This window comes from Balearica regulorum, chromosome 16 (genome assembly GCF_011004875.1).
Source record: "Balearica regulorum gibbericeps isolate bBalReg1 chromosome 16, bBalReg1.pri, whole genome shotgun sequence".
Classification (NCBI taxonomy): domain Eukaryota; kingdom Metazoa; phylum Chordata; class Aves; order Gruiformes; family Gruidae; genus Balearica; species Balearica regulorum.
The window spans coordinates 8,233,583-8,251,679 of record NC_046199.1 but is presented as its reverse complement, the minus strand read 5'-3'; the positions used below and the strand labels follow the sequence as shown (position 1 = coordinate 8,251,679).

The 18,097-nt window shown below is 65.5% G+C and overlaps 6 protein-coding genes across 9 annotated transcripts; 3 read left to right on the top strand and 3 right to left on the bottom strand.

The window, feature by feature from the left end:
• The first annotated feature begins 416 nt into the window (after nucleotides 1–416).
• Nucleotides 417–5,738, top strand: DNTTIP1 (deoxynucleotidyltransferase terminal interacting protein 1). Of its 3 annotated transcripts, none has more exons than XM_075768625.1 (13): nucleotides 417–560; nucleotides 631–701; nucleotides 948–1,044; nucleotides 1,239–1,337; nucleotides 1,832–1,900; nucleotides 2,260–2,316; nucleotides 2,991–3,052; nucleotides 3,524–3,569; nucleotides 4,041–4,099; nucleotides 4,285–4,345; nucleotides 4,750–4,821; nucleotides 5,207–5,262; nucleotides 5,544–5,738. In XM_075768625.1, the coding sequence occupies exons 1-13, from the start codon at nucleotides 474–476 to the stop codon at nucleotides 5,680–5,682; spliced, it is 975 nt and encodes a 324-aa protein (XP_075624740.1). In that variant the 5' UTR covers nucleotides 417–473; the 3' UTR covers nucleotides 5,683–5,738. The 3 variants fall into 3 exon arrangements, with proteins under 3 accessions (XP_075624740.1, XP_075624743.1, XP_075624742.1); XM_075768627.1 differs by having other exon boundaries at nucleotides 436–551; XM_075768628.1 differs by lacking the exon at nucleotides 4,750–4,821.
• Nucleotides 5,739–6,076: 338 nt separating this feature from the next.
• On the top strand, nucleotides 6,077–7,554 carry UBE2C (ubiquitin conjugating enzyme E2 C). Its single transcript, XM_075769012.1, has 6 exons — nucleotides 6,077–6,315; nucleotides 6,388–6,415; nucleotides 6,509–6,595; nucleotides 6,791–6,995; nucleotides 7,143–7,202; nucleotides 7,344–7,554. The coding sequence occupies exons 1-6, from the start codon at nucleotides 6,215–6,217 to the stop codon at nucleotides 7,400–7,402; spliced, it is 540 nt and encodes a 179-aa protein (XP_075625127.1). The 5' UTR covers nucleotides 6,077–6,214; the 3' UTR covers nucleotides 7,403–7,554.
• Nucleotides 7,555–7,750: 196 nt separating this feature from the next.
• Nucleotides 7,751–8,775, bottom strand: LOC142604170 (regulator of G-protein signaling 9-binding protein-like). The gene is made up of 2 exons (XM_075769009.1): nucleotides 8,441–8,775; nucleotides 7,751–8,335 (listed from the first exon to the last, which is right to left on the bottom strand). The coding sequence occupies exons 1-2, from the start codon at nucleotides 8,631–8,633 to the stop codon at nucleotides 7,890–7,892; spliced, it is 639 nt and encodes a 212-aa protein (XP_075625124.1). The 5' UTR covers nucleotides 8,634–8,775; the 3' UTR covers nucleotides 7,751–7,889.
• Nucleotides 8,776–9,447: 672 nt separating this feature from the next.
• Nucleotides 9,448–11,376, bottom strand: TNNC2 (troponin C2, fast skeletal type). Its single transcript, XM_075769013.1, has 6 exons — nucleotides 11,271–11,376; nucleotides 10,455–10,506; nucleotides 10,193–10,336; nucleotides 9,994–10,108; nucleotides 9,780–9,916; nucleotides 9,448–9,700 (listed from the first exon to the last, which is right to left on the bottom strand). Exons 1-6 carry the CDS (start codon nucleotides 11,280–11,282, stop codon nucleotides 9,669–9,671), a joined length of 492 nt encoding a protein of 163 aa, XP_075625128.1. The 5' UTR covers nucleotides 11,283–11,376; the 3' UTR covers nucleotides 9,448–9,668.
• A 1,538-nt stretch (nucleotides 11,377–12,914) lies between these two features.
• SNX21 (sorting nexin family member 21) lies at nucleotides 12,915–15,462 on the top strand. 2 transcript variants are annotated; one of them, XM_075768963.1, is made up of 4 exons: nucleotides 12,915–13,224; nucleotides 13,457–13,754; nucleotides 13,911–14,058; nucleotides 14,376–15,462. In XM_075768963.1, the coding sequence occupies exons 2-4, from the start codon at nucleotides 13,471–13,473 to the stop codon at nucleotides 15,045–15,047; spliced, it is 1,104 nt and encodes a 367-aa protein (XP_075625078.1). In that variant the 5' UTR covers nucleotides 12,915–13,224; nucleotides 13,457–13,470; the 3' UTR covers nucleotides 15,048–15,462. The 2 variants fall into 2 exon arrangements, with proteins under 2 accessions (XP_075625078.1, XP_075625077.1); XM_075768962.1 differs by having other exon boundaries at nucleotides 12,925–13,224; nucleotides 13,457–13,750; nucleotides 13,911–14,065.
• A 368-nt stretch (nucleotides 15,463–15,830) lies between these two features.
• ACOT8 (acyl-CoA thioesterase 8) lies at nucleotides 15,831–18,080 on the bottom strand. Its single transcript, XM_075768964.1, has 6 exons — nucleotides 17,905–18,080; nucleotides 17,688–17,824; nucleotides 17,305–17,530; nucleotides 16,888–17,045; nucleotides 16,325–16,516; nucleotides 15,831–16,225 (listed from the first exon to the last, which is right to left on the bottom strand). The coding sequence occupies exons 1-6, from the start codon at nucleotides 18,039–18,041 to the stop codon at nucleotides 16,107–16,109; spliced, it is 969 nt and encodes a 322-aa protein (XP_075625079.1). The 5' UTR covers nucleotides 18,042–18,080; the 3' UTR covers nucleotides 15,831–16,106.
• Between the last annotated feature and the right edge of the window lie 17 nt (nucleotides 18,081–18,097).

Genomic DNA, 18,097 nt, shown 5'->3' with positions numbered 1-18,097 from the left:
GGGGGGGAAGCAAACCTGGCTGTGTTAATTCACAGCGCCGATGTCATCCCTCCTCGCCCCCTCGGGCTGTTTGCATTCGACTCTCTGCTCTCCCTCACCGCCCCCGATCGCCGCCGCTGCGGGGGTTCCCGGGGGGAGGCTGCAGCCCGCAGCCCGGCTGTATCCTCCAGGCCGCAGCCCAGCCGGCAGGACGGAGGCCGCTCGCCCCGCGGCCACCTCCTCGGAAACCGCCCCGCCGCCCCATCCCCATCCCCAAACACACACGGAGTTACATCCCCGCCCCCCCGGGGCTCCCCGCGCACCCCGCACCGGGCCGGTCCCGGCTCCCGCATCCCCCGCCCGGGCCCCGCCGCCGCCGTTGCCATGGCAGCTCGTCACTTCTGCCGCGCGGCCGAGGCGTCGCGGGCCGATGACGCGCGCGGGGCTCGGTGCTTCCGGTCGGGCGGGCCGGGAGCGGGGCCGGGGCCGCCGCCATGGGCGCCGCCCGCGATGCGGAGCAGCAACCGGGGCCGCCGGGCGAGGGGGGTCCTGGCGGCGCCGAGGAGCAGCTGGTCAGCACGGTGAGGCGGGAACCGGGGCCGGGGCTGGGCGGGGAGCGGGCGGGTCGCGGCTGACGCGTGTGTCCCGCAGAGCCCCTGGAACATCATGATCAAGCACCGGCAGGTGCAGCGGCGCGGCCGGCGCTCCCAGATGACCACCAGGTACGGGCGGGCCGCGGCCTCCGCGGGACGGACTGGGCCGGTGGGGAGCGGGGCCGGGAAGGGGCTGGGCTGGGCTGGGCTGGGAGGCGGGGGGGGGGGGGGCAGTCCGGGCTGGCCGGCCCCGCGGGGGAAGGATGAACAGAGGGACGGGGCTGGGCACCAGACTGGCTGGACTGGGGGATCTGGGTTAGACCAAACTGGGGTAGGGGAGGTCCTGTGCCCCCCACCTGACTCCTCCGCCATCAGTTTCACGGACCCGGCCGTGTCCATGGACCTGCTGCGAGCTGTCCTGCAGCCCAGCATCAACGAGGAAATCCGGGGCGTCTTCAACAAGTACATGAAGGTGAGAGCTGCAGGGACAGGCCACGCCACCCCGTCCCATCGTGGGCTGTGTGGGGACAGCTCGTCTCCCAGGTGCCACACGAGGCTGTCACGGCTGCTGGTGTGTGGGTGCAGTGCGGGAGCTGGGCCTGTGTGCCTGTCCCGATACTGCCTGGCTGCTGTGGCTCTAACCCCCTCCTGCCGCCTTCTCTCCAGTTTTTCCAGAAGGCAGCAATCAATGTCCGCGATAATGTCGGGGAGGAGGTGGACCCGGAGCAGCTCATCCAGGAGACCTGTCGGAGCTGCCTGGAGCAGGTGGGCACTAGCAAGGGGCTCCACTGCTTCAGCAGAGCCCAGTGCCTGGCTGAGCAGAGCAGCCCAGCTAAAACACATCCCTCATAACGGCTTTGTCATTAGTCAGGGGGTACATCTGCAGCCGTTCTGTGGTTGCTGTGCTTGGCTTCATTCTCGCCATCAAGAGGAGAGCAGTCAGGGCTGGGCAGCCAGTGCTGCTGCTTTCCACTGCTGCTGTCGGCACGTGTCACGTGGCTGGAGCTTCCACAGAGACCAGCCCCAGCGCCTGTCGGAGAGTCCTGGGGGAGGGGGATTTTTTAATTTCACGTCTTGCTTTTATCCTGCTTGCCCAGACTTTATCACGCTCAGATTGTGCTTTTGCATCTCACCATCTGTGAATGTGCTGCACGGCAGCACTCTGAGATCAGAGCTGTTACAGGGCTTCCGGGCAGATATGCAGAAGTGCAGGTCCCTCTCGGCTGAGAATTGGGTAACCCTTCTTTCTTTTCCTGCAGGCCAAACTGCTGTTCTCTGACGGCAAAAAGGTCGTTCCCAGGTTGCCCCATGAGCAAGCAGTACCAAAGGTAAAAGTTATTGTTCCAGAGGCCTGAATGACTTGTAAGAGCTGGGAAAAGGAGGAGGAGGGTTGGAATTGCTTTGTTCTCTGCCTTTTCTTGTCTGTCAGCGCACTAGCAAGGAAGCAGAGCTGGGGGATGTTGGCCTAGGAGAGAAGGGTACCTACAGGGCAAGGAAAATCCCAGGCGTGGTCACTGCTTGTTGCGGTTTGGTGCTTCTTACTGAGACAGAGTGGGGTCGGGGTTTCCCTGTGGGCTTGTGCTCTCTGCCTCGAGCGCGGCAAAGGAGAGAGCGGCTGGCTGGATGGGGCCTGCATGACTAGGTGGGGAGAAGGGCCCTGCTCATCCCACTGCCATTCCTCTTCCAGCGTGCCCGACAGATGGATGAGGAGCTGAATCGTCGAGGGAGCCCTGTTCCCAAAAAGGTAGGAAGGTTTTCTGTACAAGGGATTTTCATAGAATCATAGAATGGTTTGGGTTGGAAGGGATCTTTAAGGTCATCTAGTTCCAACCCCCCTGCCATGGTGAGGGACACCCTCCACTAGACCAGGTTGCCCAAAGCCCCATCCAACCTGGCCTTGAACGCTTCCAGGGATGGGGCCTCCACAACCTTTCTGGGCAACCTGTGCCAGGGCCTCACCACTCTAACAGTAAAGAATTTCTTTCTAACATCTGATCTAAATCTGCCCTCCTTCAGCTTAAACCCATTCCCCCTTGTCCTGTCACTGCACTCCCTGATAAACAGTCCCTCTCCATCTTTCCTGTAGGCCCCCTTCAGGTACCAGAAGACCACAGTTAGATCTCCCCAGAGCCGCCTTTTCTCCAGGCGGAACAATCCCAACTCTCTCAGCTTGTCCTCATAGGAGAGGTGCTCCTTTTATGTTTCAGGAAGCCTGTTCCTCGTTCCTGGCCATTCCCACAGAGTGTGAGGATGTGCAAGTGCACAGGCAGCTTTTGGGGTGCCTCAGAGGTGCTCGCTCTTGTGCCAGCCAGCATTTCTGCTCATGACAAAAAGAGCAGCTTCCCTGGGAAGGAGCGGGTAATGAGAGGGTTCTCTTGGTCTGTACAGCTGTGTCACTGAAGGTTTTCTTCCATGCAGAGAAAGGGGCGGCCTCCAGGACAGAGCCTGTTGAACGATCGTGGGGTCTCAGGCATGGCTGCGTGAGTATGGGTCCTGAGTTGGAGCCCCTGGTTCGGGAGGGCCGGGGGGGAAATGACGCTGCCCAAATGGGGAGTACAGAAACCCTGCGGTCTCCTTCCCCTCCTGCAGAAAGGAGAGGTGCAGGGGGTGCCAGAGGGCAGGCAGAAGGGGGTTAGGTCGAGCTGTTCCCCCTCCAGGAGGCAAAGACCTTCGAGGAAGCAGTTTTAAACGGGGTGAAGGGGTGAAAAGGTCCAGATGGACCATTCAGAGTGAGCAGTGTGAGACACAGGTGGTGGTGGGATCATGGCAGCTGGGGAGAGGAGAAAGTGCAGCAAAGATGAGGGTGCGGAGGTGGGTGCTGCAGGGGAATGAAGGGTGTAAACAAAGGCAGATCTGGAAGGGCTGGTGCTCAATCCCTGCCGCTGGTGCTGAAGTGGTGACTGCACTGGTCCTGCAGGGACTCGTTCTTACTGCATTTTCCTTCCCCTCAGGTGGAAGCTCAAAGTCTCTGAGCCCGTGAGAAGGGATGGACCAAAGGTATTGGCTGGCCAACACTGCTGGGCTCACCCTCTCCTCCCCTTTGCTTCCGCCAGCAGAGCCCTACTGCTGCAGGAGTGGAGGACAGCGCTGAGCTGTGCTCTGCTCCGACGGACCCCTGCAGTGCAGGAGAGCAGCAAGAAGAGGAGCGAAGTACCTGGAGGCCTTTGCTTGTCTCCCCAGGCACTGTAGCCTGTAGCTCTGCGGTGTGGTGCCGCTGTTAGGAGACCTGGGGAGAGCAGTAGTAGCCAGGAGGATCCCACAAGTGTTTCCCACTAGGGAAACTGCTTAGATCAGCCCAGAGGGAATGTAACTTCCCTCCTCAGTGGAAGTCCGGAGGTCTGTGGCCAGCTCCCTCCTTCCCAGGCTGGGGGCGGTCCCGAGGTTTTCTGTCAGAGAGCTGAGGCTCGTGGAACATGGGCCGGCACCAGCTTCATTTCTAATGTTGCCCCTTTTCCAATTGCTCTGTAGTGGGATCCATCCCGACTGACTGAAACCACAACCTTTGTGCTGGGATCTCGAGCAAACAAGTAAGGAATGGCCCTGTCGATGGAGGGTGGTGTCTCCAAGGCAGGAGCCCGTAAGACTCCTCCCGTCACTTCGCTTCTCTGCCTCAAAAGCAGTAGGAAGGGCTTGGGGAGGAGAGGAGGTGTCCCCATACCACCACAGCCACCCTCTGCACAGGCGTAACGCCCCCTTCGTGTTCCTCTTTCAGAGCTCTCGGGATGGGAGGAACAAGAGGGCGACTCTACATCAAGCATCCCCACCTCTTTAAGGTCAGATGCAGCAGCAGCACACTTCCTCCTTTGGGGTTTGCTCAGAAAGTTTCCGATGGGAATCGGGAGCATGTGCTTGGGCTCGCTTGTTTTCTTCCACCCCCACGCTCTTGTTTGTTATTTTAGAGCACGTACTCACACAGTCTGGCTAGCACCCTGGTACATAAGTTAACGGTTTAGTGCAGCCTCCGAGGCGGTGGATTTGCCCGGAGCCAAGGCTTGAGGTTGGAGAAACAGCAGGCAGAGCCGAGCCATGCCCCCCTGGCAGTCCCCAGTGGGCAGCACCGTGGGGGGCAGCACGCTCGAGGGAGCGCTGGAGTGGGACGCAGCGTCCCAGCAGGAGGGTGGTCAGAGCGGAAGGTCTGTTGCCTGTGTTCAGCTAGGTCCTTGCTGCTTTATTGCAGTACGCAGCCGACCCGCAAGATAAGCACTGGCTGGCAGAGCAGCAGCACATGAGGGCCACTGGGGGCAAGATGGTGAGTACGCCCGGGCTCGCGGCTCCTGCAGCCGGCGGGAACCACGCAGAGACCCACCGCAGGGCTAGGACGGGCGGAGGAGCAGCAAGCCAGGGCGCGTGCAGCAAGCGGCGTGCTGCGGTAAAGGCGGCTTTGGCAGGAGGCTAGGCAGGGCGTGCGGAGGCAGAGGGGCTCCCGGCGTACCGTGGAGGTCTGTCCGCTGCCCCTCGGGATTCAGGCGTGTGCGAGGGCAAGTAGCACAGGCCAGGAGATGCAGCCGGCTCCTGGGGGAGCAGCGGCTCTGCGCTGGCTGGGGACAGGGGATGCGGCGCTGCCCTCGCCGCCCCTCCTGGGTGCTGGAGGGGGTGCACGGCAGCCCTGAGGTGTCCCCCTCCTTGTGCTGCAGGCCTACCTCCTCATCGAAGAGGACATTCGGGATTTGGCTGCCAGTGACGATTACAGGTGAGGACTGAAGCAGAGGTGCCCTGTGCCCCACCACGCCCGTGGCTGCTCCCCCGGGGGCCTCTGCCGCACCCCGCCTTGCTGCTTCGCTGCAGGGGTGCCCCCGTGCTGGAGGGGACCTGCTCTGTGCTGGCTGGGGCGCTCAGTGCAAGGGGTTTGGGGGCTCTGTGCGAGTTCGGGGTCAATGCCCCAGGTCTGTGGTGGGTGCCAGTTGGGGGGCTGGACGCCTGGGGTCTGTGGTGGGTGTTGGGGTCCCCCCATCTCACCCCACCTCTCCCCAGGGACTCTGTCGACCTGCGGCTGGAGGAGCTGAAGCCCTTCGTCCCACCAGCGTGGATGACTGAGAAGATGCAGAAGCACATGGAGACGCTTCGCCGTGGAGGGGACGTGCTGCCCCCCGAGGGCCCCCCCGAGCCCTGAGGCCCCGCCCCCCGAGGGCTCCCCCCGGGCCCCCAATAAAGCCGCTTCGCACTCGCCTCCGCCGTCTCCTGGGGACGGGGCGGTCTGGGGGGTGTCTGGCCCTTTAAGGGCCCGCCGGGACCCGCGGCGGCTCCCAGCGGCCAATCCGCGGCCGCCGGCAGTTACCGTAGCAGCCGCATCCCCGGAGAGCGGCGATTGGCTGGCTTGAAGGCGGCTGCGCTCTGATTGGCGGAGGGGCCGCACGTTGGAAACATTCAAACGGGGCGCGGGAGTGGGGCGGGACCGGAGCGGACGGCACGGCACGGCTCGGCTGCACCGGGGGGACCCTGCGAGGAGAGCCCGGGCTGCCGCTCGGCACCGGAAGAGCAGCGGCGGGTTCCGAGCCCGGTGCCGAGGGCAACCGCGAGCGAGCGGGAGGGAGCGGAGCTCGGTACGGTGCAGCCCGGGAGCGGGAGCCGCGTCCAGCGCCCGTGAACCGCCGGGCAGCGGCGGCCGGAGGCGGGTTCGTCGCCCAGCGCCGTCGGGAGCCGCCATGGCCTCGCAAAACGCCGACCCCGCTGCCGTGCCCAGCGTGGCCGCCCGCAAAGCGGCTGAGGCGGGGGCCACGGCGGCCCGCGGCTCGGTGGGGAAGAGGTGAGCTGGGGCCGGGGCGGGGGATGGGGCTGCCCCACCGGACCGGACCGGTAACGTGTGCTTCCCCCGCAGGCTGCAGCAGGAGCTGATGGCGCTCATGGTGAGTGGGGTCCCGGGGCTGAGCCTGGGCGGGGGGGTCCCGGGGCCGATCCGGGGGGGGGTCCCGGGCCGCCCTGACGCGCTGCCCCCGCAGATGTCCGGTGACAAAGGCATCTCCGCCTTCCCCGAGTCCGACAACCTCTTCAAGTGGATCGGGACCATTGACGGCGCTGCCGGCACGGTGAGCGGCCGGGACGCCGAGATGGGGGGGCCCCGGGTCCGCCCTGCTCCCCCCGGGCTGAGGGCGGTCTCAGTCCTCTCCCCCCGCCCCTTCCCCCCGGGGCTGGGGCTCCCCCTGTACCCCGTCCTTCCCCCCGGGGCTTGGGCTGCCCGGACCCCCGGGGTTGTGGCCCCCGCCCCTGACTCCTGCCCCCAGGCCTACGAGGAGCTGCGGTACAAGCTGTCGCTGGAGTTCCCCAGCGGGTACCCCTACACGGCGCCCACGGTGCGGTTCCTGACCCCCTGCTACCACCCCAACGTTGACACCCAGGGCAACATCTGCCTCGACATCCTCAAGGACAAGTGGTCAGCCCTCTACGACGTCCGCACCATCCTGCTCTCCATCCAAAGCCTGCTGGCAGGTGGGTCCCACGGCCACTCTACAGTGGGGTGCTGGGGTGGGTGTGTGTTGTATGAGCTGTGCCCCCACCCCCCCCCCAGTGCAGCACTGGGTGATGGGGCTCAGGGGTCCAGGCCACCCCACCCGCTGACCCAGCCCCTGTCCCCAGAGCCAAACATCGAGAGCCCCCTGAACACACATGCCGCTGAGCTCTGGAAAAACCAAGTTGGTGAGTGCCTGGGGTGGAAGCCCCCCCTCCCTCTGGGGTGGGCAGCCGTGCAGCCCCCCCAGCCCTGCTGTGTCCTGCTGCCTGCCCAGCCCCACGGCTGCCCCGGGACCCTCAGCCCCCTACCCTCCCCTCTCTCCTCAGCCTACAAGAAGTACGTGCGGGAGACGTACGCCAAGCAGGCCAAGAGCCAGGAAACCTGATCCGCGCTGTCGCCTCTCCCTGTCGTACTTGGGTCTCTGCCCGCTCCCTGTCCGGCCGCTCCCCCCGGCTTTCTGTATTATAGGCTGTTTTTAAATTAATTTTGCAGTCCGAGTCACGGTTAATGTATAAATAAATGCATGTTTATAACTTTTCTTCTGGGGGTTTTGTTGCAGCCTGGCACCCCATGAGTGCCCAGAGGCACCTTCTCTCAATCACCCTGGCCCCAGGGTCCTGCTCTCCCCTCTGCAGGCGTGGGCAGGAAGGGAGGAACACACCCCCGTGGGGTAGCAAAGGCTTTATTAACACTTGGGGTGCCCAGAGCTGCTCCAGTTCCCTCTGCAGGGGGGGGCAGCCCCCAGCATTGCCTGCCCAGGCTGGGGACTGGGGGCAGGGCGGGGTATGTACACAAGGCCCCATCCCCTGCTCTGTAATGTCATGAGCGTGTAAGGGCAGTGCAGCCCTGTCACCTCCTCTCCTGCGCCCCGCTCAGAGCACCCTGCAGCAGTGCCCAGCACGAGGTCCCCCCCGAGCCACGCCGGCCACGGGGGCTGCGGTGCCACCCATCCCTGCCGGCTGCGTGGCCTCCACTGTCCACGGTGGGATGTTAGCTCTACTCTCCATCTCCACCAGCGTGGCCCTCACCTGCTCGATCTCCTCCTCCAGGCATGGGACAGCTGGAGGCTGCACAGGACCACCCCGTCGCCGGCTCCCCTTGCGGCTGGGCAGCCCCCGGCCCCCCAGCCCAGTGCGCAGCAGGGCTGTGCCACCCCCCTGCATGGAGAAGAGCTGGTAGAGGTGGTGGGCTCGGTGTAGGTCCTGCAGGAACAGCTCCAGGGCGGAGAGGAAGAGCACCCACAGCCGCTCCAGCTCCTGTCGCTCCTTGGGGCTCACCATTTCCTGCCGCAGCCCTGCCAGCAGCGCATGCTGCAGCCCTGCATACAGGGGGACACTGAGTCAGGGTGACCCTCCCAACAGCCCCGGTATGGGTGCAGGGGTGGTACCATGGCCACGGCCCAGTGCAGTAGCCTCCTCCTTACCGGTGCTGAGCTCCCGGGCCTCAGTGCTCCTTCTGCGCCGCTCCTCCCGCAGCTGAGGGCTGTCCGTGCTGCCCCCGAGCTGCAGCACCAGCTGCCGGTGCCCAGCCGTGGCATTGCAGAGGGCGGCCTGGGCTGCCACACACATCCCTGCTGCCCCCCATGCACGGCACGTATCCCTTCTCCCCGGTGCCATCGTGCCCTGTGAGGACGGGGCAGGGTCAGGCCCCTCTGCAGCAGCCCCCGGATCTCCGGGGGACTCAGTTCTCCTGTGTTGCAGCACTGCACCGCAGGGATGCAACAGGCTTTGAGCTGTGTCCCACTAGCTGCGCGGTGCCGGTCCCTGTGTATGCTGGGCGTTGCCTGGCCTCCCACCCACCCCGAGCCTGGGAAGGGTGCCCCCCTCATCCCCCTGACAGCGCTCCTCCTCCACTGGAGAGGCTGCACGGAGCCTCTGCGAGTGCCCGGGAAGGAGCAGGTCCCTGGGGAGCAGCAATGCTCAGCAGGTTGGCACAGGCTGTCAAGGCACAGAGGTTCTAGCATCTCCTTGACCCTGCAGGGAGGGAGCTGCTGCCCCCCACACCTTATAGCCAGGTCCTCTGCACCCTTCCAGATGGGACACCAGGGTCCTGGTGGAGGATGTCAGATTCCCTGTGGTCCCACACTCCTGCCCCAGAGTGGGCAAGAGCTGCCCCTCAGGGCCCCCAGCTCCTGGAGCCTCCCCGCCTGCTGGGACCCCTCAGAGCCGTGGCTGTGCTCCCTCGTCTGCTGGCATGTGAACCAGCTGCTCCGCATGGAAAGTCTGAGCTCAGCGCTGGCGCCTGCCCAGCAGCCCGTGGGAACCACAGCCCTGCGTTGCCCCTGCGCCACCCCGGCACGGCCCTGCAGGGTGAGCCTGACCTGCACAAGGCACGCACCCAGACATGTCCCCCTCCCTGGGGACCAGTGCAGGGGGCACAGCACCCTGACCCCCTCCCGACACAAATCTGGCAAAGTTCCACACCAGCAGCTCAAGCCTTTCCCCTTTTATTGAGGCTCAGACTGAAACCACACGCGACAGACTGGAGGAAAAGCTTGGCCGCCGGTGGTGGGGCAAGACCGGGGCCTCGGTGCAGGGCAGGGTCCCAGCTGGCACGGGCGGCCGGGGGCCGGGCGCTGCGGAGCTGCTGCTCCCCAGGCGGCGGTGGAGCAGGGCTGGGCGCAGCGGCAGGCCTGAGGAATGTCTGGTCCCTTACTGCACACCCTCCATCATCTTCAGGAACTCTGCAAGAGAACAGCACGCTCAGCCTGTGGCCCTGCCTGGGGCATGCAGCACGGGTGCTTAGCCAGGGCTGTCGCTCACCGTCGAAGTCAATGCGGCCATCGTTGTTCTTATCCGAGTCCTTCATCAAGTCCTCTATGTCCTCCTCGGTGACGTGCTCCCCAGTGGCCCTCAGGATCTCACCCAGCTCCTCGATGTCAATGAACCCGTCCGCGTTCCTGCAGGAGGGTGAGGGCAGGATGCAGCCCCACTCGCCCCCGTGGGTAGGGGTGGGCAGGCATCACCCCCCACTCACCGGTCGAAGATGCGGAAGCAGTTGGCCAACTCCTCCTCAGACTTGCCCTTGGCGTCCTCCTTCATCTGGCGCACCATCATGACCAGGAACTCCTCGAAGTCGATGGTGCCGCTGCCTGCAGGGAGGAAGCCGAGCATGGGTCAGGCTGCCCACCTGCCGTCAGCTGCCCACCTGCTGCCCACCGCCGAGGGCTGCTCACCGTCCTCGTCCACCTCCTCTATGATGGCGTCCAGCTCCTCTTTGGTGGGGTTCTGGCCCAGCATCCTCATCACTGTCCCCAACTCCTTGGTGCTGATGTCCCCGCCACCATCCGCATCAAACATGTCGAAGGCAGCCTTGAACTCTGTGGGGAAGGGGGTCAGGGCTGGGCAGCGTGCGGGATGGGGCTGCAGCAGTGGGACAGAGCCTGGCCCCATGCCTTGGCCGCGTCTGGCCCCTCTCCCCACTGCCCCCACGCTCACCCGCAATCATCTCCTCGCTGAGGAAGGCGCGGGCTTCGGCCTGCTGGTCCGTCTGCAAGGGAAGGGAGCGGGGTCACCGCGGCTGTCTGCATTGCGCCTGGGAGCCCCTAGCACAGCGCAGCCCAATGGCGCAGGGGTGTGGGGAGAGGACTGCCCGGCTGGAGGACGATGTCATGCTGGGGCAAGTCACGGCTCCTGGCAATCCCCACAGCTTCGGTGCTGCCTGGGAACCTGCGAGGGTGGTGGGCTGTGGGGAGCTGCCTGCCCGGGGGCCCCTGCCAGCCAGGGGGGCTCCATGGCACAGGGGCCATGGTCCCCATGTGCAGCCTTGACATCCCAGGCATGCAGTGCTATTTTTGGGATCTCCTTGCCTCCCCTTATAGGGATTAGTGAGGCTGTGGCCACAGGCACCTGTTGGCCCCGATCGAGTTTCTCCTGGAGGCGCGAGTCGGACGCAGAGCCATCGGTGCCGTCGTGCTGCATGACCCAGCGCTCAGCTTTCAGCCACCCCTTGCCATCACCGCCTCCACGCAGCTCCGAGCTCTGGCTGGTGCTAAGCCAGCGTCCCTGGGTGCCCATGACCCTCTGGCAGCCACACACTCCCCGCAGGACATGTCCCGTGGGGACCCTGCACCACCCCGATGTCTCCCTGCTCTTGCCCACCATGGTCAGCCTGGCCCCACCGCCATCCGTGGAGGCACTTTGGCAGCCCAGATCCCCTGGGCACATGCGGTGCCTCCTGCCCTGCCAGATCTCGCCTCGGCACGCAGCACATGGCATGCAGCACACAGCACACGGCAGCACGGGGGCTCTTACCATTGAAGCCATTTCTGCCGCTTCCCTCCCTCCCTCAGGGAGTCACCACCTTCTGCAGCAGAAGCCCCCAGAAGCTTCCTGGTGCCCCTGGCACCCCAATTTGTAGTGTCCCCACCACACGGCATGCCCCCAGCCACTGCCCCCCTGGCCCCAGCAGCCTATCAGCTCCCCGGTGGAAATCCGGCCCCGCTCATTGGCAACGGGCACATTTTACCTAATTTAGCCAAAGCGTTATTGGCCAAGAGCTGGGGATTAAATGTGGGTCTGAAGCTGAGATAGAAATTCAAGCCCTCTGGGGAGGGACACTGGAGCCTTGGCAGGAGGGCGGTTCTGCCCCCCCTCGCAGCAACCCCTGCTCAGGGCGGGTCAGCAAGGAGGGGGTTAAAAATAGCCCCAGAGCCGCCAGCATCACTGAGACAAGGGGGCCATGTCTTTCCCCTGCGCCAAGCTCTCCGCCGCAGCGCCATGGGCACGGACCATCGCCCACTCCCCTGCCGAACCCGCAGCCCTGCCAGGGGCTCCCAGCACGGGGCTGAGCTCCCCTGGTGTGGTGTCCCCTCCCTCACCCCCACAAGACCCCAGGGGCTCCAGCCTTGTTCCACCACCTCCCTTCACCCCCATTTTCTGCTCGGGTAGGCTGGGGCAGAGCTGCATTGCAGCACTCTGCTCCAGATGAGGAAGGGGCCACTGGTGGGGCCCGGGGTGCAAAGCCTGAGGGGTCACAGAGCATGCTCCTCCGCGGTGCGAGATCCCCCGTGACACTGGTACCCGGGTCTGGAAAAGGCCCCATCTTTCTGTGCTGCCAAGAGAGTGGGAAATCTGCCCAGGTGCCTCCTCGAAGGCTCTGCCCTTGCACACCACAGCCCATGCCAGCCACCTTTGCCAGTGCCTGGCCAGGGCTAGCAGCTTTGGGGACACGCTGGCCAAGTGGCCCATGCCCTGAGATGCTCCAAGGGGATTTCACAGGGTCTTGGAGCTGCAGTGAGGTCTAGCTGACAGCACCCTGTCCTGCAGGTTCCCAGTGTCTGGGACATCAAGAAGGTTCCCTGGCTCCTGGTTTTGCCTGGACCCCCATTCCCCGGGTGGGAGCTGGGGATGGCACCGGTCCAGACTCCCATGCATCCCACTCTACCCAGCAGCTGGGCAGGGAGGGGCTGGGGAGGCTTTGGGGCTCCCCAGGCACTGGGTGCAGAAGCCTCCATAGACCCACGCGTGCCCAGGGGAGCACAGAGGACCCTGTCTGAGCCCAAGCAGGGTGCGGGGTGCTGGAGCAGGGCACAGCGGGCGAGCAGGGGCAGAGCGATGGCAGCAGCTGGGCTGGTTCCTCGATATTAATAGACATTCCCAAGAAAGCAGCGAGGAGGGAGCAGGCGTGGTGCTAAATAAGGCAGGGCGAGTGCCGGGGCTGCAGCCCAGCCGCACGGGGCGCGTGGCGAGGCCAGCCAGGGCAAGGGTGGTGGGGTGCCAGGGCAGCCCAGGGAACATCCCGCAGCGGCTGCAGCACAGCGGGATCAGGAGCCTGGGTGGAGGGTACCGGGGTGCCAGGGTGTCGGGGTATTGGAGTATGGGATATGGGGGTACGGGGGTATCAGAACCTCGGGACCCCGCAGTGCTAGGCGCCGGCGTGCGGGGCTCCTGTGGCCCCAGGCGGGGGGACCCGGGGCCCTGCCAGGACATCCCGGGCAGGGGAGGGGCTCGGCCCGGGCAGGGGCTGGCAGCCGAGGGCAGGGACTGCGGGCAGCGCCGGGCAGAGCTGCCGCGACCCGGGCGGTTCGTGCCAGGCAGCGCCGTGCCGTGCCGATCCCAGCTGTGCCGGGCCGTGTCGGCCCCTCCGTCGCGATCCGGGTTCCCGGCGGAGGCGGAGCCGCGCAGGGAGGATCCCGGGACGAGTCGCGGCGGAGCAGCCATCGCTCGGCACCGCCCGGCTCGGCACGGCCCGGCCCGGGCCAGCACGGTACGGACCGGGCCGGCGCCGCCCGCAGCGGGGGCGCGACTGTACCGGGCCGGGGCGGGAGCGGGGCCGGGGACGAAGAGGGGGGCCCGGGGCTGCACCAGGGCGGGGGGGGGGTGTGTGTGTCCCCGGGCCGGGGTGTCCCCGGCGCTGCGCCGGGCCGTGGCGGGCAGCCCCTGGCCCTCTGCCCGTCCTGCCGTGGTGTGGCACCCGGGCCTGATCCCCCCTTCGGCAGCTGGGCTGGACGGGATGGCCGCCCGCATCCTGCATCGCCTGCGGCACGCGTTGGCCGGCGAAGGCGACCGGGAGGAGCGGGTACGTGGCGGCTCTGAGGCCGAGGAGTTCCCGGAGAGCTCGGAGCTGGAGGACGACACGGAGGGGCTGTCGACGCGCCTCAGCGGCACCCTGAGCTTCACCAGCCACGACGAGGAGGAGGAAGAAGAGGAGGAGGAGGAGGAGGACGGTGCTGGAGAGGAGCTGGGGGAGCCACTGCAGCCGACAGGAGCGGCAGCGGGTGCAGAGGACGGAGGCAGGTGCTGGGGCCTGTGTGCTGGGGGGGGGAGGCCGGGGCAGCAGCACCCTGGGGGGGGGACCCAAGCGATGGTGGGGGCCAGCAGCTCGGAGGTGTCAGGGTGCTAGGAGAGCCCCGTCCCCACGGCGTGAGAGCTGACACCCCTCTCCCGGTGCAGAGTGGGGCTCCACGGCAGAGCGCCCCGGCAGCAGCCTGCTGACCCGGCAGCTGCAGGAGCTGTGGAGGAAATCGCGGGGCAGCCTGGCACCGCAGCGGCTGCTCTTCGAGGTCACCAGCGCCAGCGTGGTCAGCGAGCGCTCCTCCAAGTACGTGGTGAGTGAGCCCGGCGGGGCTGGATGGGCGCGGGGTGGGCCTGGGTCCTGCTCCCTCCTGGGGCAAGAGTTCCGCAGGGCTGGTGCTTATTTCTTTCTGTCTTTCCCTGTGCTGCTCGGATGGTGCTGGCGGCTCAGATGAGCCTCAGGTAACTATCACCAGTGGGTTCTGCTGCTGCAGCAGCCCAGCCTGCTCCCTCTTGCCTGGGCAAGCCCCCTGTGGCCCCTCTGCGGCCGCACACCCGTCTCTGCTCAGCCCCGCGGGAGCAGTGTGCCTGCAGCACTGCCCTGACACCCAGCTCCCCCCACAGCTCTACACCATCTACCTGATCCGCTCCGGCCGGTTTGACAAGGCCCCCGCTGCCATTGCCCGGCGCTACTCGGACTTTGAGCGGCTGAACCGCCGCCTGCGCTGTCGCTTCGGCTGCGACATGGCTGGCATCGCCTTCCCCAGGAAGAGACTGCGCCGGAACTTCACCGCTGAGACCATTGCCAAGCGGAGCCGAGCCTTCGAGCAGTTCCTGTCCCACCTGCACTCCATCGCTGAGATCCGCCGCTCCCCTGAGTTCCTCGAATTCTTCTTCTTGCAAGACCTGCAGGCTGCACAGCGCCTGACCTGCACCGGCATGTACCGTGAGGCCCTGGCCACCTGGGCCAATGCGTACCGGCTGCAGGACCGGCTGGGGGTCTGTGGCTCCGGCCGCTTTCTCCTGACGCTGGCTGGGCTGGCTGTCTGCCACCAGGAGCTGGACGAGCTCGGTGAGGCCCACGGCTGCTGCGAGCAGGCGCTGCAGCTGCTCGAAGCCCAGGGCAGCCACCCGCTGCTGGGGCCCTTCCTGCAGGCCCACGTTCACCTGGCCTGGAAAGTGGGCAAGGACAAGCGGCGCTCGGAGGCCTGGCTACAGGACCTGCGGGAGGCAGGGCTGCCCCTGCAGCAGCAGCCCACCCTGAAGGAGTGCCTGATCAAGGAGACTCTGGAGTGAGCGCCCCGCCATGCTGGCACCTGCACTGGTAGGGGGGCAGGGGTCTGTGTGGGGCTCATACCCGAGGTGGCCGAGAGCAGCGAGGGTGGTACCACGGGTGGGGATGGGGCAGGGAGGCAGCGCTGTGCTCCGGTGGGCAGTGTGGCCCATGCCTGGGAGCTGCCTCGAAAATGCACTTTCTCTGTGGTTAGTCTGTCCCGTGGGGCCAGGTGCTCATGGGTGCTCGTCACCCACACCGGCACTGCTGAGTGCTGGCTCCCCCTCTGTGGGGGGCTTCTACAGTGGACGGGACTTCAGCTGGGACATACTGGCACTGCATAAGGGAACGGGAAGGCTGGGTCTGGAAGGAACTTCCCATAAAACTTATATAATACAATAAAAAGGACTTTATTTAATAAAGTCTTGGTAGGAAGAAGAGCAGGGCGCCTGCTGTGTCTGTTCAGCTTCACTTCCCCTAGGGCCCCATCAGCAGGAAGCCTCAAGCCCCCCACACTGAGGTGGGAGCTGACTCATCCCCTTCCCTGTGCTCCCAGGGGCTAGGCCCCCCTGGGAGGAGACCAAGGGTGAGCAGAAGCGGTGACTGACACACCACGGCACAGGGAGGGCAGGAGAAGTGAGAAGGGGAAGCCACATCAGCTGCAGTATTGCTTTCCCCTCCTGGGGGGCAGAGTTGTCCCCCAGTGCCCCCAGCACTGCCTGCCCTTCCCCTGCCAGGAGACGCTCCCTTGGGCGAGCACAATCATGGAAGCCAAGGGACAAAGTCCAGGGGACAGACCCCAGCTGTTCACTTGGTGGCTTTATTTAAGGTAGGTGAAGGATGGCTGATTGTGGTGTGTGGTTACGTGCTGTGCAGCTGGCAGTCGGTCACTGCGGATGGCTCTGTGGCTCCCCATCCCCGCAGTGCTGGATCCAGCCCAGTCTCCTTTGAGGCTTCTCCCTGCTGCTGCTGCCTGGGGTCCTGCCTTGCCCACCTCTGTTTTGGTCCTGGGGTCCCTCCTTGGCGTGCCTGAGCCCCAACCCGCAGGGGGTTGGTAGAACCACTGTTGCCGGCTTCCTCAGCTAGAGCTTGCTCTGGTTTGGCATTTGCTCCACCCTGATGACTCCTTCCTGCGCGCAGGTGACAGCCAGGATCCCGTCCCTGCGCCACAGCCGTCCCTGCACCAGTCCCCGACACCCGCCTGCAGAGAGGGACTGTCAGACCGCGACCCACCGCCCCCTGGGATGGACAGGGCTGGCCTTTGCCACATGAGTCCCCAGGGAACAGAGTGAGGACTCACCAGCCCAGGGGCTCTCGCACTCGTACAGCATCCAGTGGTCCGCTCGGAAGGACGCGTGGAACCACATGGAATGGTCAAGGGACACCATGAACTTGATGCGGTACTGCCGGTGCGGGAGCAGGGCTGTGCCCAGGAAGGCGTAGTCAGAAATGTAGGCGGCCACGCAGCAGTGCACCTTCATGTCAGTCTCTCCTGCAAAGCAACCGGCACTGCCAGGGGTGGCTGTGGAACAAGCCTGCATGCATAGTGCGAGGCAGAGACCCAGGAGCTCTGCTTCCCCAATGGCTAGCTGCTGGCAGAGCTGAGATGCTCTTTCAGACCTGCTCCCCTTGCCATGCGCCCGGGGAGAGCCCACCAGCACACAGGTATCGCTTCATGCTCCCGTGCCCACACCTGTATTTCAGCCTTGAAATCCCCAGGCTCCCCTGCAGGCTCAGGGCGCAGACAGCCTCTGAATCACGACCCTCTCAGTCCACTTCCTCGTGAGTGTGCTCTGCAGCATGAGCTTGAGCTCAAGCCCTTGGCTCGTGAGGCAGCTGGACCACTCTCCTGGCAGGACCCACCTATGTAGCCTCGTGCTCGCACCCAGAAGAGTTGCTTTGGTTCCTGTGGCTCTGAGCAGAATATATCTGGCGGGTTCACGGGTTTGATATCAATCGGCACATCTTCGGCTTGAATCTTGTTGAGATGCTTTCTGTATCTCTCTGCCAAGTTAGGATTCCTATAGAGCAACACAGAGAAGTAAGGTTAATGCCAGGCAGGCCAGGAGCACATCCTGCTGGCAGCAGCTTCAGCCCAGGGATCCAGGGCCACGCAGAAAGGCAGGAGGGGCACGGCTCCTGCCCTGTCCTGTCCTGCTCCTATCCTCCCCTCCCAGGTGTATTTGGGAACTCCTCAGGCAGTCATCCCAATCCCTGCACCTCCCTAAGCCCTAGCCACAGAGAAAGGCATCCCCGGCATGCCCCTTCCGCCCCGCTCACTGCAGGAACTTCTGGATGAGCTCCTCTTGTGTCAGTAGCTCCTCAGGGGGTGGCACAGCAGGCATGGTGAACTGGTGCTGCACTGGGCTCTCCTGGGAGAGCTGGAAGGAGGCCTGGCAGGTGAAGATCGGCTTTCCGTGCTGGATGGCCTTTACAGAACGAACAGAGAAGCTCTTCCCTGTACGGGTCCGCTCCACCTCATACAGCACCGGCACCTTGGGGTCCCCTGGGACAGAAAAGGGACATTCTGCCGTTGGGCCACCCCGCCCCCCCCCCCCCCCCAGTCCCTGACCTGCTCCTCCCAGCCCGGCCCCCCCCAGCCGCCGGGCCTCAGCAGCTCGGCCCCGCTTCCCGCAGCCCTGTTCCCCCCGGGCCCGGCCCACCTGCCCGCACGAAGTAGCAATGCAACGAGTGGATCTGTTCGTCGCGGCTAACGGCGCGGGCGGCCGCCACCAGGGCCTGCCCCACGATCTGCCCGCCGAAAAGGCGCTGCGTAGCGGGCACCCAGTGGTGCCGGCCCCTGCAGGGGAGAAGGTGGCGGCGGTGAGAGCGGCGCCGGGGAGGGCGGCCCGGTCCCGGCGTCCCGGCGCCCCCGCGCACCTGAAGAGGTCGACCTCCAGCCGCTCCAGGTTCAGCACGCTCGTGATCAGCACGCTCCGCAGGTCCCCGGGCGGCGGCCGCCCCGCCACCGGCCCCGGCTTTCCGTCACCCCCCTCGGCGTCGCCCGGAGCCGCCATGTCCTCAGCGACCCGGAACCGGCGCCACTGACAGCGGGAAGTACCGCCCACCCGCG

What these genes read in the sequence shown, in the direction of transcription:
- LOC142604170 (XM_075769009.1), bottom strand. Translation starts at nt 8,633, where the DNA reads ATGGCACCGGGGAGAAGGGATACGTGCCGTGCATGGGGGGCAGCAGGG. An exon ending in GGCCCGGGAGCTCAGCACCG is followed by an intron (nt 8,336 to 8,440) that starts GTAAGGAGGAGG and finishes CCCTGTATGCAG; the next exon opens with GGCTGCAGCATGCGCTGCTG.
- UBE2C (XM_075769012.1), top strand. Translation starts at nt 6,215, where the DNA reads ATGGCCTCGCAAAACGCCGACCCCGCTGCCGTGCCCAGCGTGGCCGCC. An exon ending in CGCGGCTCGGTGGGGAAGAG is followed by an intron (nt 6,316 to 6,387) that starts GTGAGCTGGGGC and finishes CTTCCCCCGCAG; the next exon opens with GCTGCAGCAGGAGCTGATGG. An exon ending in AGGAGCTGATGGCGCTCATG is followed by an intron (nt 6,416 to 6,508) that starts GTGAGTGGGGTC and finishes CTGCCCCCGCAG; the next exon opens with ATGTCCGGTGACAAAGGCAT.
- DNTTIP1 (XM_075768625.1), top strand. Translation starts at nt 474, where the DNA reads ATGGGCGCCGCCCGCGATGCGGAGCAGCAACCGGGGCCGCCGGGCGAG. An exon ending in TGAGAAGGGATGGACCAAAG is followed by an intron (nt 3,570 to 4,040) that starts GTATTGGCTGGC and finishes ATTGCTCTGTAG; the next exon opens with TGGGATCCATCCCGACTGAC. An exon ending in GGGCCACTGGGGGCAAGATG is followed by an intron (nt 4,822 to 5,206) that starts GTGAGTACGCCC and finishes CTTGTGCTGCAG; the next exon opens with GCCTACCTCCTCATCGAAGA.
- TNNC2 (XM_075769013.1), bottom strand. An exon ending in TGCTTCCGCATCTTCGACCG is followed by an intron (nt 9,917 to 9,993) that starts GTGAGTGGGGGG and finishes ACCCTCCTGCAG; the next exon opens with GAACGCGGACGGGTTCATTG. An exon ending in TGGCCGCATTGACTTCGACG is followed by an intron (nt 9,701 to 9,779) that starts GTGAGCGACAGC and finishes GTTCTCTTGCAG; the next exon opens with AGTTCCTGAAGATGATGGAG.
- SNX21 (XM_075768962.1), top strand. Translation starts at nt 13,471, where the DNA reads ATGGCCGCCCGCATCCTGCATCGCCTGCGGCACGCGTTGGCCGGCGAA. An exon ending in AGCGGGTGCAGAGGACGGAG is followed by an intron (nt 13,751 to 13,910) that starts GCAGGTGCTGGG and finishes CTCCCGGTGCAG; the next exon opens with AGTGGGGCTCCACGGCAGAG. An exon ending in AGCGCTCCTCCAAGTACGTG is followed by an intron (nt 14,066 to 14,375) that starts GTGAGTGAGCCC and finishes CTCCCCCCACAG; the next exon opens with CTCTACACCATCTACCTGAT.
- ACOT8 (XM_075768964.1), bottom strand. Translation starts at nt 18,041, where the DNA reads ATGGCGGCTCCGGGCGACGCCGAGGGGGGTGACGGAAAGCCGGGGCCG. An exon ending in CTGGAGGTCGACCTCTTCAG is followed by an intron (nt 17,825 to 17,904) that starts GTGCGCGGGGGC and finishes TCTCCCCTGCAG; the next exon opens with GGGCCGGCACCACTGGGTGC. An exon ending in GTGCGAGAGCCCCTGGGCTG is followed by an intron (nt 16,226 to 16,324) that starts GTGAGTCCTCAC and finishes CCCTCTCTGCAG; the next exon opens with GCGGGTGTCGGGGACTGGTG.